The sequence below is a fragment of the Engystomops pustulosus genome, chromosome 2 (genome assembly GCF_040894005.1).
Source record: "Engystomops pustulosus chromosome 2, aEngPut4.maternal, whole genome shotgun sequence".
NCBI lineage: Eukaryota > Metazoa > Chordata > Amphibia > Anura > Leptodactylidae > Engystomops > Engystomops pustulosus.
The window spans coordinates 193,142,140-193,160,957 of record NC_092412.1 but is presented as its reverse complement, the minus strand read 5'-3'; the positions used below and the strand labels follow the sequence as shown (position 1 = coordinate 193,160,957).

Sequence of the window (18,818 nt, the reverse complement as noted above, 5' to 3'; positions counted from 1 at the left end):
AGAAGACACAATCAGAGTAAATGCACAGCTTCAAACATGCAAGTTTACTAATACTGCTTGGAAAGTGTCTAACCGCTTTAAAAGATCACTAAAAACTCAATTTCATCCCACTAAGGCCTCATTCACAGAGCTGTTGGGGGACGTATATAAGTCCCCAATAGGCCGGCAATGGGCGCACGGCGCCATACCGCTCCGTAGCCGGGAGAAAGGTAGGACATGTCCCATCTTTCCCAGGAACACGCCGCCATGCACCATGTTTCTGTATGGAGAGGGGCGGGGGTGAGAGGAACTCAGCCCCTCCTCCTCTGCCTGTGTGCCTGCCATGCTACGGTACAGCGGGCACACGTGTGTGTGTGTGTGTGTGTGAATATAGCCTAAAAAGAAGTCGTGATACAGTATCCAAATAATAAAAGTTATGTAGCAATACTAAATACAATTATTTATTTAAAATGATCATTTTATTGTCCAAATATAAAAAAACACCATGAATCACATTTAAACATTTAAAAACACAAGAAAACAAGGCTGGAAATTTTTTTCCATTCTCTATATACACATATTTGTCTAGAGCTTACTGTTTTACTAAATCTTCATATTCATGTATCATGTCTTCCAGATGAAGCCTTAATTTTTCATTTTCAAACTAGGAAATGTAATATAAACAAGCAAGATGTTATTGTATGTTTGTAATGTAAGAAAAAAAGGTAAATTTCGATAAATCTAGGAGTAAATTGGGCCTTATACCTCTGTATGTCACTTGGAAATTTACATTTCAAAAGGACTAACATATTGGGCCTATAGGGTGCGGTTACACATTCCGTTTGTATAGCGTTTTGAAAAGCAATGCAACTGGAACGAGAAGGGGCTCATGCGCATATACATTTCCACCAAAATGCATGCATTCCTAATAGAATCATGTTATGCATTAGGATGGAGTCACATGTTGCTGTTAAAACTGCAGTATAATCAGTCTTGATGTGGTTTGAGGGTGCAGTCACACGTTGCAGTAAAAACTGCATCGCAATTAGTTTTGAGGTGGTTTTAGGTGCAGTTTTGTCAATTTCACAGGTGAAAGACATGAACTGAATGGGTGAATTTGATTTTGAAGGAGAAAGCTGTTCCACAAATTTCATTCACCTGTTGATTTGATGTCTTTTACTTGTTAAAATAAGTAATACCACCTAAAACCACCCCAAAACTAATTGCGATGCAGTTTTAACTGCAACGTGTGACCGTACCCTTAGTTGAATCACATTTATTGAACAGGTTTTCCCCTTGAAAATTAAGTTAACCTGTTCAGTTCATGTCTCTCACCTGTGCATTCAAAACTGTTATTATGCAGTCAAGTTGCAGTATTCTTTCAGCAGTCGCCCTGCTGATCCATACATAAACCAGAGCCATGTCGTGTATGCCCGGCAGGGAGATCTCTCAGGTGGGTTGCCCTGGCAGCCGGGGGTCAGTTGAAGACCTCTGTGTCTTCCATGAACAGTGGTTAATAGGCCACCAAGACTGGGTCTAACAGGCAAACTGTCAGTAAACCACTGTCAGCTACAATGCACTGCAGTACAGGCGGTCCCTGGGTTAAGTACAGGATTTCTGCAGGTTTGTTCTTAAGTTGAATTTGTATGTAAGTCGGAACTGTATACTATTATATTTGTAGCTCCGAGCAAAAATGTTTGGGTCTCCATAACTACTGTATTTTAAAAATGTTGGGTTGTCATAAGAACCAGAATTAACAATAAATCTTAATTACAGGCTACAATAAACAGCTGTAACAGTTATCAAAGGTGTCTAAGAATAAAGAACAGTAAATTAGCAAAATCCTGAGTTCCGTTTGTAAGTCAGGTGTTCTAAAGTAGGGGACCGCCTGTACATAGGTATCAGGGATCAAGGTCCCTTAGTGGGACAATAAAGAGTATAAAAAATAAAAAGTAATTTGAAATAGCAAAATTAGTACTTCCACCTGTGGGGTGACAAAGTGGTTAGATTATCAGGGTACAGGTGTATATACACTTTCATCTGGCTTCTGACACTGTACTAACACACTGACACATAGAAAGAGAGAGGAGACAGATGAGATGCATATTACACAGAGGCCGACAGACTTTTTCACTCAGCTCTGCTACATCTCTGTTCTCACAGATATGTGGCTGCCTCCCCGTTCCCCCAAATAACTTATCTGCTAGTTGTTTGTTTGCAGCTTCTCTTTCCTCCCCATGTGGTGTTGGCTGGCAAGAAGTAAGTGAGTGTCTGAACTCCGTTCCATTTTAGTTCCCCCTAGACACAACTCTGTAACTTCTGACTTAGGGTCGGGCTGCCATCTTGGACTCCTGTGTGATGGCTGTGCAGTTTGTCTCCACACTGTAGCTCCGCCCCCTGCAGTCAGTCAGCATGGAGCTCACTCACTGATGCACACCGAGACACAGAATCTGAGTTCCTGAAGCAGCAGCAGCATGGGGACAACTGCAAACTACACATAGATAAGTTGTTTATCTGGGGAGGTACAGCAGATCGAGTGTGTTGTGGAATAGCAAAGATGTAGTAGAAGAGCTGACTGTGTCATTATGTGCAATAGGCATCCAATGTATCTCATCATCTCTCTCTATGTGTTAGGTACTAGTACAATGTTCAGAAGCTAAATGAAAGTGTATATGAACAAGATTGTCAGCTCACAAAACTAGATGGATCATGAAGTGTCTGCTTATAGAGTACCCGCCCACACCATGGAATTTTGCACTGAGCAGCCTTAGGTGCTAAACCAACAATAAAACTGATTAAATTGCAAAATAAAGGGTTAAAAAATCATCTTCATTGTGTTATCATCACTATGGCATTGCAATTTGAGAATTTTCTTTCATGGGGTAACCCATTTAAGTACAATGTGTGAATGCACCCTAATTCTAGCTTAAAAATTTTTTGCATCTGTGATTGTGAGCTTAAAGGGGTATTCTCGTCTGGGCATTCACATTCAGTTTGATAAATCTGCCATATATAAACATTTCTTCAATTAGATGTTATTAAAAAATATGTTCCTGTGTGAAGATAATTTCTCATAAATGTAGTCATTTTGTCCGTTAGAAACGAGATAGCTTCCTCGGATACGGCCACGTCTGCTGGAGAGATTGCACAAAGAAACAAAAGGTTTTTGTGTATGAAATGTCCGGGATTTACTACATGTCGCACAGCCGTCCTGTGGTAATGATTGCTGAATCCTGGAGGTCAGACAGGACTCAATAGCGCATGTCTGGCCACCGCTGCCAGAGTGTGACGTGGTCGTAACCGAGGAAGCCATCTCGTTTCTAAGGGACAGAATGACTACATTTATGAGAAATTATCTTCACACAGGAACATATTTTTTAATAACATCTAATTGAAGAAATGTTTATATATGGCAGATTTATCAAACTGAATGTGAATGCCCAGACGAGAATACCCCTTTAAGCCTACACAGGTTTGTACAATGCAAAATACAAACATACAATGGAATGATTTGTACTTGATAGTGTGTTTTTCACCACTTCTTATTTGGGCTCACAATTATTGGAACAAAAAAAGAGTTGTTCTGACAACAGGGTCGCAGCAGAGACTCCAGTGGCTAAGGCTGGTGCCACACGCACCGCTTTGTCTGCGTTTGAAAATGCAAACAAAGCCGCACCCGCCGGGACGGGCCACGGCCCGATCGCATCAGCGTTTCTATGGAAACGCCTGCGATTGGGAATGAGCCGCCAATGTTTTTCATTAATTTAATGCAAAACACCGGCGGCTCGTTCCCGATCGCAAGCGTTTCCATCGAAACTCCGATGCGAGGTAGGACATGTCCCATCTTTCCCTGGAATACGCCGCCATGCACCATGTTTCTCTATGGAGAGGGGTGGGGGTGAGAGGCACTCAGCCCCTCCTCCTCTGCCCGTGTGCCTGCCATGCTACGGTACAGCGGGCACACGTGTGTGAATATAGCCTAAAAAGAAGTCGTATACAGTATTTTATTGTCCAAATATAAAAAAAACACCATAAATCACATTTAAACATTTAAAAACACAAGAAAAGAAGGCTGGAAATGCTTTTCCATTCTCTCTTTAAACGCAGACAAAGTGGTGCGTGTGGCAGCCTTATCTGCAGTGATTCACATAACCTACATATGCGCAATAATAAACTGCAGTAGAAACTGCATTATATCAATGATTGATACAGATTTTTGGTATGGAATTAATAATAAAAATTCCTTTATTTATATAGCGCACACAGATTACGCAGCGCTACACTGAGCTTACCAAACTGGAATTCAACCTTTCAAAGATTTACTGTATTGAGTTACTACCAGCCTTATCAGCATGAGGCCCCTTTCGCATGGCCATATGTTCACAACCAGTTGGAGAAGGGTGAAGGAATGAGAACTCTTCATCCCTCCCCTCTCCAATGATAGCAGAGTGGCCTATAGCTGCATGCCAAAAATGTGGCACTTTTTGCCAGCCATGATCACTTTTATAAATTTCATCACTATGATTAAGTTGCTCACAGCTGCACAGAACTCTCTCCTCCTACATGGCATTAATCTGTATCTAATAACTGCAGGTAAAAGTGAAAACAAATATGATACAAGTATGGAATGGTGCAAAAATCACTTAAGGCCACATTATTAAAAAAAAAAAACACTAACAAGTGTCTTAAAAGAGGAAAACCAATGCCTATTGAGACAAGATTGTATTTTAGGTATGAGGTAATCTTTAATTTACCATTAACTATCATTTACTTACTTGCAGATCTTGTATTATTTTTTTCTGGGCATCTATAATGTTTCTTTTTTCCTGTAATTTGGTTTCTTTTTCCTTTATTTCAAATTCTACATTATATTTCCATTTCTTAATTTTTTCTACTTCTCTGTTCAGCTTGCAGTATAGCTGATTATGAGATTCTGAGTTCTATAAAAAAAATATATACAAACAAAACCCTAATAGATACAGGAATCATTCAAATTCTAAAATTTTGCACTTTACAAAGGTTACAAAGGTTACATGTTACAAAGGTTTTAGAAATGTACAAACATACCTCCTCTTCATTAACTGTCATCGGTGAAACTTTGAGTGAAATGCATTCTAAAGAGAAAGCATAGAAAAATTAAATTATGTGTGTGTGTATATATATATATTAGGGTTGCACGATGCATCGAAATCTCGGTACTATTGTTTAGATGATGATGATTATTAGTATGGAGATTATGATTATTATTATGGATATGATTATGATTATTGAGATGAAGATTATTTTAGAGATTATTATTATTATTGAGATTATTTTTTATCCATATAATAGAATTAAATTAAATGAATAAAAATGTATCCGTACGCCATCCGTTTCTTTAACGTATGCAAAAAAAAGCTGATGAGTTTCTAATCTACCTCATGCCCTGCCCAGTTGGTTGCCTTGCAACCTTTGGGGGGAAAAAAAAAAACAGTCTGCATACGGATTTAAAGCATGTGGAGTCTTTTATTTGCAAATCCATTGACTTCTATGGATGTACATGGCCCACATAAGACACAAAATAATGCATGCTGCAATTTTTTTCTCACTGTCTGCACATCCACGAAAAAAAATTGGACACGTGAAAGTCATCGGGGAAAAAAAATTGACGCGTGAAAGTCATCGGGGAGCGGCGATCCGTCGCCATGAAGACCCGAGGCTGCTTCGTGTTAACCCTTTCATTACAATGTGCTGAAAGCACATTGTAATGAATAAGGAGGAAAATCCCCATATACTGCCATACTGTAGAATGGCAGTATAAGGCAGGATCAATCAGACAACCTAGGGTTAAAGTACCCTAGGCAGTCTGAAAAATAGTAATAATAATAATAATAATAAAAAACAAATTATAATAAAAAAAACTAAAAATTCATATCACCCCCCTTTCCCTAGAACTGATATAAATATAAATAAACAGTAAAAATCACTGCGTTGACCCCCTAACTGAAAATAGCACCCAAAGTCGAAAATGGCACTTTTTGCCATTTTAAAAATATAAAAAATTCAGTAAAAAATTATCAAAAGTCGTACAGTCCTAAAAATGATAAGCTGTGAACGTCATCAAAAGTCGCAAAAAAAACACCTCCCAAAGCTCTGTATACCAAAGTAGAAAAAATTTATTAGCACCAGAAGATGGCAAAATCCAAAAACATTTTTTTTACAGGAGGTTTTAATTTTTGTAAATGTATGGAAACATTATAAAACCTATACAAATTTGGTACTGACCCAAAGAATAAAGAAGATATGTCATTTGGGGCGTACATTGAAATCCGTAAACTCCAAGCTCACAAGAATACTCCGCAAATGCATTTTTTGCACCAATTTCACTTTCACTGCATTTGGAATTTTTTTCCTGCTTCCCAGTACACGGCATGGGATATTAAATACCACCATTTTGAAGTGTAATTTGAAAAAAAGCGATGACACAGCTCTGTACATGGAAAATTTAAAAAGTTATAGATTTTTGAAGGTGGGGAGTGAAAAATGAAACCGCAAAAACAAAAAAGGGCATCGGCGGGAAATGGTTAAAGTATCATATCCAGCATATACTTTACTTTTCTGGGTATCGTATCGCAGTCACACATACATACATACATACACATACAGTTCATAAAACTGGTTAAAGAAATGTATACCTGAATTGCTGATCATGTGCTGTTTATTTTCAGATCCATGAAGAGATTTTAGGTTCTAAGAAAAAGCACATATTAAATATGTATTCTTTCTGTATATGTGACAGGGCACATGCCTACATAAAGTAAACCAAATATGAGTAGAGAATGTTTGCTCATAAATTGTACAGCAGGTTTATCTAGCAGAACAATTACTGTATATGCTTGTGTGGACGCATAGAGAAGATAGAAGAGGAGCCGCGTGGAGAGTCGGAGGGTAAGTATGTAAGTTTATTTCTTTTATGTGCTGGGCAAACTGTGGGTGGGTTGGCTGTATAATACATGGGGTCTAGCTGGCTGGCTGTCTGTATACTACATGAGGTCTGGCTGGCTGTGCACTACATGGGGTCTGGCTGGCTGTATACTACATGGGGTCTGGCTGGCTGTACACTACATGGGGTCTGGCTGGCTGGCTGTATACTACATGGGGTCTGGCTGGCTGTATACTACATGGGGTCTGGCTGGCTGTATACTACATGGGGTCTGGCTGGCTGTATACTACATGGGGTCTGGCTGGCTGGCTGTATACTACATGGGGTCTGGCTGGCTGTATACTACATGGGGTCTGGCTGTATACTACATGGGGTCTGGCTGGCTGGCTGTATACTACATGGGGTCTGGCTGTATACTACATGGGGTCTGGCTGGCTGGCTGTATACCACATGGGGTCTGGCTTGCTGTATACTACATGGGGTCTGGCTGGCTGTATACTACATGGGGTCTGGCTGGCTGTATACTACATGGGGTCTGGCTGGCTGTACACTACATGGAGTCTGGCTGGCTGTATACCACATGGGGTCTGGCTGGCTGGCTGTATACCACATGGGGTCTGGCTGGCTGTATACTACATGGGGTCTGGCTGGCTGGCTGGCTGTATACTACATGGGGTCTGGCTGGCTGTATACTACATGGGGTCTGGCTGTATACTACATGGAGTCTTGCTGGCTGTATACTACATGGGGTCTGGCTGGCTGGCTGTATACTACATGGGGTCTGGCTGGCTGGCTGTATACTACATGGGGGCTGGCTGGCTGTATACTACATGGGGGCTGGCTGGCTGTATACTACATGGGGGCTGGCTGTATACTACATGGGGGCTGACTGGCAGGCTATATATTACAGGAGGCTGGCTGGCTGTATACTACATGGGGGCTGGCTGTATACTACATGGGGGCTGACTGGCAGGCTATATATTACAGGAGGCTGGCAGGCTATATACTACAGGAAGCTGGCAGGCTATATACTGGAGGTTGTGACTTATGCATTTCCCACCCTCTGCTTATATTCAATTAGCTATGTGCAGCATTTTCTATGCTATGCTCCTCAGATAAGCCTGGCAATACAGTAGTTGTGTCTCCTGGCTGTTTACATTTTCCTGTAACTCTGTAGAATTGTTTAGAGATACACTTTCTTTCTATAATTCAGTTTATTGTTAACAAACAATGTGGAGATAACTCTCCCCAGCTCTTGCCAAAATGGCGTGAGTACACTGCAGGACCAGAAGATGTGCAAAAAGGAACCCTGCGCCTCTCCGCATCTCCAGCACATGTAGAGATACACTTTCACGGGGAGAGAAGAGGGGAAGGACATGTGACAGTGTTCTGTGTGTAGCTAAGTATTTTTAGTGCTATAGAAAATAGTGAGGTAAAAGATCTCCTATCTTCAGTATAAGTCCCTCCATCCCAGTCTGTAATTCTGCTGAAGTTTCTTTGTTTCTTTCTGCACCTTAAGCTGTGTGTCATACACTTCATCTGCAGCCATTAACCTTTTAAGTGCCTACAAAGCACAGACTATATGCTTCATGTAATTGTTTCATTGCTGGTTTCTACTACTTATTACATATTCCATGCTCCTCCATGTGATGAAATCTGCTAGGCTAGTCACCATATAGATCCTATGCAGTGTCCTGTGGACTAACAGTGGATCAGTGGATGGGTTGGTTTTCTCCGTTTTATCAGTTTTTCATGCAAAAAACGGGAATGGGTTCTATTGCAACAGATGCTGAAAAACAAGTTAAACACTGACACATTAAACTGAATAGCAATATTAACATCACTTTTTTTTCTTTCCTTTAACCCAGGGGTCAGGAACCTTTTGGGCTGAGAGAGCCATGAACACAGCATATTTTAAAATGTAATTCTGTGAGAGCCATACAATACGCACATGCCTTCCAGCAGATAAGTAGCCACGGCACATGTCCCCCAATAGATATGTAGTCACAGCACTTCCCCTTTAGTAGATAGGTAGCCCTTGTACATGGCCCTAAGTAAATATGTAGCCACAGCACATGCCCCCCAGTAGATAGGTGACCCCAGGACATGCCCCCAGTAGATAGGTAGCCACAGCACGTGCACCCAAATAGACAGCTATCCCCAGCACATGCCCCCCAGTAGATAGGTGACCCCAGGACATGCCCCCCAGTAAAAAGGGAGCCACAGAACATGCTGCCAGTAGATAGATTGCCCCAGTAGGTACCCCAGTAGATTGGTAGCCACATCTCATGGCCCCCAGTAACTAGGTAGCCACCGCACATACCCTCCAATAGATAGATAGCCCCAGTACATGCCCTCAGTAGATAGGTAGCCACAGCACATGCCCCCCATTAGATAGGCAGTCAAAGCACATTCCCCCAGTAGATAGTTAGCCATAGCACATGAACCCCCAGTAGATAGGTAGTCACTGTAAATGCTATCCAGTAGATAGGTAGCCATAGCACAGGCTCCCCAATAGATAGGTAGTAACAGCACATGCCCAAGGTAGATAGGTAGCCCCATTACATGCCCCTAGGTCCCAGTAGATAGGTAGTTCCAGCACATGCCCCCAGTAGATAGGTAGTCAGAGAAAAGGGAATACTCACCTATCTGCTCTCCCTTCAGCAGCTTCTCATCATTCCCGCGCACTTCTCTATGACCCAGGCGCCGCTGCCATCGTTGCTTACGAAATGGCATAGAGAGGAGTGGATGCTGCTCTATATTATAACACAGGTACTGTCACCTATGCAATGGTGCGGCGATTGCACCTTGGTCACACAAAGGACGCCGGCAGTGGTAACATCCCGGTCTGCATCCAGTGGTCATCGCTGTGTGTGTCTTAGATTTGTCTGAGAGCCAGATGCTGCCATAGAAAGAGCCACATATGGCTCCCGAGCCATAGGTTCCCTACCCCTGCTTTAACCCCTTAATGCTCTGCGCCGTAGCTCTACGGCGCAGAGGTACAGGGAAAGTATGAAGAGGGCTCACGGGCTGAGTCCTCTTCATACAGAGGTGGGGGTTGTTGCATATTGCAGCAAACCCCCACTGCTAATAACCGCGGTCGGTGCTTGCACCCATTGCGGCTATTAACCCTTTCATTGCCGCAGGCAAAGTCGCCGGCGGCATTTAAAAGACAGCGGCGCGTGGGCGCCGCCATCTTTATTACGTTCGCTGCGCCCCCGAAGGTCATCGCGGGGCGGCGATCGATTGCCATGGTAGCCTCGGGTCTTCGTTTGACCCGAGGCTATCTGGCTTCTGCAGATTCGTTACAATGAGCCAGCGGCTCATTGTAATGAATGAGCTGCAAAAATGCCATATATTGCAATACAGAAATATTGCAGTATATGGTAGGACCGATCTGACCATCTAGGGTTAATGTACCCTAGATGGTCTAAGAATTAGTGAAAAAAAAAGAAAAAAAAAAGTTTCAAAAATAAAAAAAATTAATAAAATATTAAAAATTCAAATCACCCCCTTTTGCTAGAACTGATATAAAACATAATAAACAGTAAAAATCAGACACATTAGGTATCGCCGCATCCCAAAATGCCAGATCTATCAAAATATAAAAACGGTTACGGCCGGCGGTGACCTCCAAGACGGGAAATGGCGCCCAAATGTCCGAAATGCGACTTTTACACCTTTTTACATCACATAAAAAATGGAATAAAAAATTATTAAAATGTCGCACAGACCTCAAAATGGTAGCAATGAAAACGTCGGCTCATTTCGCAAAAAATGACACCTCACACAGCGCCGTGCGCCAAAGTATGAAAAAGTTATTAGCTTCAGAAGATGGCAAAAAATGTTTTTTCTTTTTTGTACACATTCGTTTAATTTTTGAAAATGTATTAAAACACAATAAAACCTATATAAATTTGGTATCACCGCGATCGCACCGGACCAAAGAATAAAGTAGGCGTGTTATTTGGAGCGAAGAGTGAAGGTCGTAAAAACTGAGCCCACAAGAACGTGACGTGTTTTTTTTTTCAATTTTTCCACATTTGGAATTTTTTTTCAGCTTCGCAGTACACGGCATGTTAAAATAAATAACATTACGGGAAAGTAAAATTTGTTACGCACAAAATAAGCCCTCACAAAGGTCTGTACACGTAAAAATTAAAAAGTGATAGATTTTTGAAGGTGGAGAGCGAGAAATGAGCGAACAAAAACCTGCGTCCTTAAGGGGTTAACACCAGTGACCAAGCTCATTTGCACCTTGATGACCAAGGTCTATTTTTCAAAACTAGCATGTGTCACTTTATCTGGTTGTAACTTTAGAAGGCTTTTATTTACCCAAGGTGTTTTTGAGTTTGTTTTTCCGTTACATTTTGCACTTCAAAATAGTGGGAAATTTTGGTTGATATATTTAACATTTATTTATGAAAAAAGGTGAATTTGGTAAAACATTTTGAAACAAATTAGCTATTTTAAAAAATCATATCTTCTTAGGCTGACAGGGCAGCTACTCGGCTCAGCCATGGGCTGCCCAGCTGCGAAGACAGCACACGGTGATAGCATCGCGGGGTGCAAGGTACATCGATTCCGCAGTCAAGGCAATCACCGTGGGATCGGACAGGTTAACAGCCGGATCAGAACATTGTTAGAGCAGGGTCCGCACTGCTCTTCCATGTAAGGGGGGCCCGAGCAAACCTTAGGTTAGTCCGACGGAGAAACCCGTCGGCCTAGCCTAAGGCTCCTTAGTGACCGTTGCAGAAATCCGTATGGGTGGTCACTAAGAGGTTAACTTCAGAGAAATCGTGCCTGTTAAAATTAACTGATAGGCTCACTCCATCTTTTATTGATAACATTCACTGTCAAATGTTTTTTCACTAATAAAATTAACCATTTCTCTAAGATCAGCTGCACATGATCATGTTTGGCCCGTGGAAAACAGACTTGTATGTTTAAAGTGCGACACTCACTGATTAAAAGTTCATAACCTTTATTCAAAAGTCCAATTCGAATATTTGTTTGGCGTACCACTTAATGGAGGAGTTTCTGTTGCTCATAAGCGCTTCCACAATTCATTACCAATATAGCTAATCATGAAAGGCGTACATTTTTCTTGTTACAATGATGACATACTGTGGTTAAGCTTTTTTTACTGTTTGAACCCTAGGGGGTCTGTTTCCTAAAACAATATACAGTGTCTGGATCAGTGGTAGTGGATGCTCTGTACCACCGCGGACAATGACATAAGCAGAAACTTGCGACCGGAGTCTAAGTGGTACCCGGTTTTCACCAGAGCCCGCTGCAAAGTTGATTGGACTTGTTGTGGCGTGGTACCACCAGGTCATTCCACAGAGTCGACTTGTTCATGGTAGCAGCCAAGGCGAAGTACAGATTCGTAAGGCAAACTCATGGTCGGGACAAGCAGCTCAAGATCGGAAGAGTCGGGGACAGAGTGGTAGGTCAGGACAGGCAGCAAGTGATCAGAGTCAATAACGGAACCGGGGTCACAACGGGAATTCATAAACACACCAAAACACATGAGCTTTCTCCGAGGCACAAAAGATCCAGTGGGGAATGCTGGGAGAGGCCAGCTTTTATCAACTTCCATTACAGCAGGAGCAGGAGATTGCCGAGAGAAGCGGGTTAAGATGACAGGTTCAGGAGAGAGACGTGGAATGGGTTCTGGGTGCGCATAGTGGGAGGAAGGCGGAGTTTATACGCCACAGGGTTTAAGCGCTTCACCACCTGGAAAGGCCACAAAAAATGTGGACCAAGCTTGTAGCTAGGGATTTTCAACCAGACGTATCTGGATGATAGCCACACCTTATCAACCGGATAGAAAAGACTGGAGGAGACCTGCGTTTCTCTTCAGCCTAGGTCTTGGTGCGGGCAGACGCCCGAAGTAGAGAATGACGAGTCTGTTCCCAGATTGAATTGAGGTCCTGCACCAACTCTTCCACCGCAGGACCATCACAGGGAACAGACAGAGGAAGAGGTGAGCGTGGAATTCACCCGTAGACAATTAAAAAATGAGCTGCCCCAGCAGACTCAGAGTCCAGGGAATTATAGGAGAACTCTGCCCACGGCAACAGAGTGGACCAGTCGTCCTTGAGGGCAGAGACAAAATGACGAAGGTAACAGTCCAGAGTTTGGTTAACTCTACCTGTCCATCTAACTGCGGATGATACGCAGAAGAGAAGTCCAACTTCACTTGTAGCTGATTACTTAGAGATGGCCAGAAGCGGGAGACAAACTGGACCCCTCGGTCCGAAACCATGTGCAGCGGAAGTCCATGTAGGTGAAAAATGTGGGTGAAGAACAGGCTGGCAAAGCGAGGAGCAGATGGCAGACCTGGCAGTGGGACAAAATGGGACATCTTGGAGAACTGGTTGGTTACCAGCCAGATGACGGTATTCCTATAGGAAGATGAAAGATCTGTGATAAAGTCCATAGCTACGCGAGTCCACAGGCAGCTGGGTATCGGCAACGGCATCAGGAGGCCAGTAGGTTTATTACAAGCACAGGGAGTGCAGGAACCCACAAAATCCTGTATGTCTTTGACCAGACCTGGGTACCAATAGAAACAGGAAATGAAGGCTTCAGAGGGCTGCACCTCAGGATGCCAAGCCACACAAGAGCAATGTCCCCAAGTCAAAATTTTCCTCCGAAGGGCAGGTCGGACATAAGTCTTGCCAGGAGGCAGCTACAGGAGGTCCACTGGAGTGGCCACAAGCAGCCGTTCAGGAGGGATGATATGCCGAGGAGACGGTTCTTCCCCAATAACAACAGAGGCACAAGAGAGGGCATTAGCCTTGAAGTTCTTTTCAGCAAGGCGAAAATGGATCAGTAAATTGAAACGTGAAAAGAAAAAGGGACCAGCGGGCTTGTCATGGATTGAGACACTAAGAAGTCTGAAGTTACAGGTAATTCTTGTGGTCAGAGAATGTGCTGATCAGATGATGAGCTCCTTCCAGAAGATAGCGCCACTCTTCCAACGCAAGTTTAATGGCCAGGAGTTCCCAATCTCCTATAGAACAATTCCGCTCAGCTGCAGAGAAGCTTTAAGAGAAAAAACCACAGGTAAGCGTTCAGTCTTTGGGCCCTTTCTGAGGGAGAACAGCTTTGGTACCTGCCGAGGAGGAATAAACCTCAAGCTGGAACGGTTTTACCAAATCTGTCCGTTTCAGAACAGGAGCAGAAGCAAAGGCAGACTTCAGTTTAGAGAATGCTTCCTCAACCGTTGGAGGCTGGGATCAGCACCTTTGCTTGTTAAGGCCACATTGGGAGATGCGAGAGAAGAGAAGTGTGGAATTAATTGCCGGTAATAATTAGCGAAGCCCAGGAATCTCACTCAGTATGGCACAAAGTCCTATTGGGCAAGACATAATTCTTCCATCCTCACACTGGGAAGAGATTCCCAATTAAGGACTATTTTACGTGCCATACCAATTTCGTGGTCTACATCATAAAATGCCCATGTGGACTCTCGTACGTGGGGGAACCACCCAGAGTATCAAGGAGCGGATAGGACAACACAAATCCACCATAAGAAATAAGAACTTGCTATTACCACTACCAGCACATTTTCATTCAATGCATCATAACCTGGCACAACTGAAGTTCCAGGTTATAGAGCATGTTCCACCATTGAGGAGAGGTGGAAACAGGATCCAACTGCTGAAAAAGCATGAGGCATTCTGGATTCACACCTTGCAGACGCTTAAACCCAGAGGACTCAACAGAGATTATGATGTACACAGTTTCATTTAATCTTCTTCTATTGTGTTTTGTATGCGATGTTATCTACTGTATGACATTGATTTTGAATACTTCTGTTTTTTCTCCTTCAGAGATTATAGAACACCTTCTTCCATAGTGATGGGTAAGACTCCACACATAGTCCTAATAGCATTGCAGAGAATATCAGGTCCAGTTCGTTCATATTAGGATACATACGTCTATTGTACAATACTACGGCTCCTACTGGGAACCACTGGGAAGTCTTAGCAGTGTACCATCCACTTTAGGCACATCTGCACTCAAACTATCCAGTGCGCCGCGTCATCCTTTCCTCGCCCTCATGGGGAGTGACTTCCGGCTTAAATAGCCGACCCCTAGCAGAAGATGCTAGTGCTTTCCATAGCGTGCAGCATGCACCATTCCCAACTCCTATACCGATTCCAAACTCTACTTTTAGCCTGGGTAAGCACTCACCTGTACTTGTTTACTTTTCAGAGATCGTTGTATGCTGAATTCATATACTCACCTGCATTATCCTGGACCTTTACTGATTATACATGTACTATTTCTGGGCTATGGTATTTTGTTCTAGTGGCTGGTCTGATCTATATGCTATAATACTGCTTCCAGATTGTATGTTGATGTCATTATACCACCATGAATTTTGATGTATATTTACATTCTTGAAAGACTTTTCTCTTTCTGCTTATTTGTATGGATTTATCTGTAAATATATTTTTTACCACTGTATACTCTCACGTTATTAATGGTATAAATGTATGTTTCGCTTATTGTTTCACAGTATTTGACAAAGGCCGGATAGTGGCCGAAACGTCATACGCTTTTGCTGTTTTGCTGCATATTAAAACCCATTTGAAGTGCTTGATCCTAATTTTACTATAGTTACCTGGGGTTGGATCCCTGGATCAATAGCACCAACGCAACAAGGTTGTGCAGACTGAACATATTTTTTTTCAGAGAAGACGTCAGCATAGTCCAGATAAGCAGCGGGAACACCCTCCAGAGGCTTGAGACGAGGATGATGGCTTAGCAGAGACCGGATGGAGAGCCATGAGACAACAAGACTCGGAGGCCAGCTCGGAGGCTAAGGTTAAGAATTGAACCTCATAGTCACCAACAGAAGGGTCTCCTTGGCGTAAGTTCAGCAGGGCAGTCTCAGCAGATGATCCCCAGGTTTGTTCCTCAAAGACGGATCAGAATTCTGCAAGGAACGTGGTGAAGTGAGCCATGACAGAGTCTCTACTGTCCCAGGGGGATGTAGCCCATGCCAGAGCTTTCCCGGATAGAAGGCTGATTACGAAAGCTACCTTTGACCCATCCGTGATGAACTGCTTGGGCATAAGCTCGATGTGCAGAGAGCACTGCGTGATGAACCCCCTGCACAACTTGGGATCACCATCGTATTTAGATGGCATGGATAGACGCACTCTGGGTTCTGCAGAAGCCAATATGCCCGCAGTAGCGAAGGGTACCACAGGAACTGGATGCTGCTGCTGCCGGGATCACAATAGCTGCTGTAGCATAACAGAGACTTGTCCATGTTGCTGACCTTGCACGGCAACTTGCTGGGGACAGCCAGAACAGGTAGCAGAACCTCAGTGTGATCTTACTGTCAGGATCAGTGGTAGTGGATCCTCTGTACCACCGCGGACAATGACATTAGCTAACACCTGGGACCGGAATTTAATTGATACCCGGTTTTCACCAGAGCCCGCCGCAGAGTCGTTCACAGTAGCGGCCAAGGCGAAGTACAGATTCGTAAGGCAAACTCGTGGTCGGGGACAGGCAGCACAGGATCGGAGGAGTCGGAGACGGAGCGGTAGGTCAGGACAGGCAGCACGGGATCAGAGTCAATAATGGAACCAGGGTCACAATGGGAATTCGGAAACACAGCAAAACACATGAAATAGCTTTCTCTAGGAACAAAGATCTGGTGGGGAATGCTGGGAGATGCCCGCTTTTATCAATTTCCTGTGACATACTGCAATCCAACTGTACTGTAGTATTGTGAATATACATTTTTTACTGTCAATTAGAAGAAAGTTGAGCTCATTCCCACCCTAACTTTAATTGATTGTGCTGATGTGCAACAAGCAGAAAAAAACTGAACATTAGTCGAGATAAAGAAAATCTGATAAAACCACAAAATAAGGCAGGCACAATCTCGTCCACAATTAAAAAATTAAATTTTCACTTTTGCAAAATTACACAGAATTACTAACTTAGGAATCTTACACATGATGTATATGGCAGCCACATGCTATCCATATGAACGTCAGCTGGCATACGACCGCCATATGAGGATATTGTGCACAGCACAGTGAGAACACATGTGTGTCGCCGTATCATGCTGGAAAAAATGGTAGAGCGTGCTCTATCTTTTGTTGTACACGTGGGCCTGGCAGAACCCCTTCCCTCTTCACCTCTCCAGTTGAACATATGCTACACCCAGGTCCCGGCCCTGGCATGGCCTACATTCTCATGAAAGAAGTCTTACATATATACAGATTAAAATGTTTTGGACCTCCAAAATAATGAGAAATGTAGTAAAGAATCTAATGTATTATTATTCATTTGTTTGCGCACAATCCTTCAACTTTATTTAACACATTAATTTAACTATGGTAAAATGTAATAATAATCTATATTTCTATAGCGACATCATATTCTGCTGCGCTTTCCAAATCAATTATACACAAACGCATAAAAAAAAGAACATTCAAAATTTCTTTGATTGCAATTTTCGGGATCTTCATCTGTCTTAACTTTTATAAACTGTTTCTAGTATACCGTACATACTCGTGTATAAGCCAAGTTTTTCAGCACAAAAAATGTGCTGAAAAACGTCCCCTCCGCTTATACACAAGTCTATTACTAAACCCACTTAAAAAAAATAACCCACTTAAAAAAAATAAACTTATATACTCACCCTCTGATGTCGGCGCGGCTCCCCGATGTCGGCGCGTCCCATCTTCTTTCTTCCCTGTGGCTCTTCTTCTTTCTTCTGTCATGGATGCGGCCATGTTTTCTTCCTGGCCGGCGCATCTATGACGTAAGCAGCGGCCACGTCATACATGCGCCTGCTGGAAGAAAACATGGCAGCGTCCATGACAGAAGAAAGAAGAAGAGCCGCGGGGAAGAAAGAAGACGGGACGCGCCGACATCGGAGGGTGAGTATATAAGTTTTTTTTTTTTAAGTGATGGGGGGGCGGCAGGCTGTATACTACTGGGGGCTGGTTGGCTGTATACTACTGGGGGCTGGCAGGCTGTATACTACTGGGAGCTGGCTGACTATATACTGGGGGGTGGGGGGCTGTGACCAATACATTTCCCACCCTCGGCTTATACTTGAGTCAATAGTTTTTCCCAGTTTTGGTGGTAAAATTAGGGGTCTCGGCTTATACTCTGGTCGGCTTATACTAGAGTATATACAGTATTTTAAAAAAAAACGAATCTAATGTTTTTCTTCTGACTGTTTTTTTTACCTTCATAAAAATCTTTTACCGTATATACCGGCGTAAAAGACGACTTTTGAAGACAGAAAAATCTTCTGTCTTCTCTGGGGTCGTCTTATACGCCGGTAATCGTCTTATACGGCGGGTCCCGGTGCATGGAGAGGGCTCACGGGCTGAGCCCTCTCCATAGCCGGTAAGTCTTTGCTGCATATTGCAGCAAAGGCTTACCGGTAACACCCGCGAACGGTGCAAGCACCGATCGCGAGTGTTTGCACAGCGATGGCTGCCGGCAGCCTCAAAAAGCTGCCGGCAGCCTCAAAAAGACATACTCACCCTCCGTTGGCGCATACTTACCCTCCGTTGGCCCCGATGTCCAAGCTGTGCTGTCTTCAGTCTTCCGCACCGTCTTCTTTCTTCTTCTGCAGCGGCGCGTCATACTAGGCGCCTGCCGGGGAAGATCAATGGCGGCGCCCGGCAGAAGAAAGAAGACGGCGTGGAACACTGAAGACGAGCCACGCAGACATCGGGGGAGCAGCTCAGCATATCGGGGCCACCGGAGGGTGAGTATATAAGTTTTTTGTTTTTTTTGTTTTTTTTTTTATGCTGGGCTGGGCTGGGCTGTGCTGTATACTACTGGGGGCAGTGCTGTATACTACTGGGGGCAGTGCTGTATACTACTGGGGGCATAGCTGTATACTACCGGGGGC

General features: G+C 43.4%; 1 protein-coding gene across 1 annotated transcript in view; it reads right to left on the bottom strand.

Moving 5' to 3' along the window:
* The window catches only part of SYCP1 (synaptonemal complex protein 1), a 152,745-nt gene that overhangs the window by 123,950 nt on the left and 9,977 nt on the right, over positions 1 to 18,818 (bottom strand). The window contains exons 4-7 of the mRNA XM_072137680.1: positions 6,654 to 6,708; positions 5,047 to 5,093; positions 4,755 to 4,919; positions 576 to 643 (exon numbers count right to left, since the gene is read on the bottom strand). Coding sequence (XP_071993781.1) covers positions 576 to 643; positions 4,755 to 4,919; positions 5,047 to 5,093; positions 6,654 to 6,708 — 335 coding nt within the window. The remainder of the gene's footprint in view (positions 1 to 575; positions 644 to 4,754; positions 4,920 to 5,046; positions 5,094 to 6,653; positions 6,709 to 18,818) is intronic.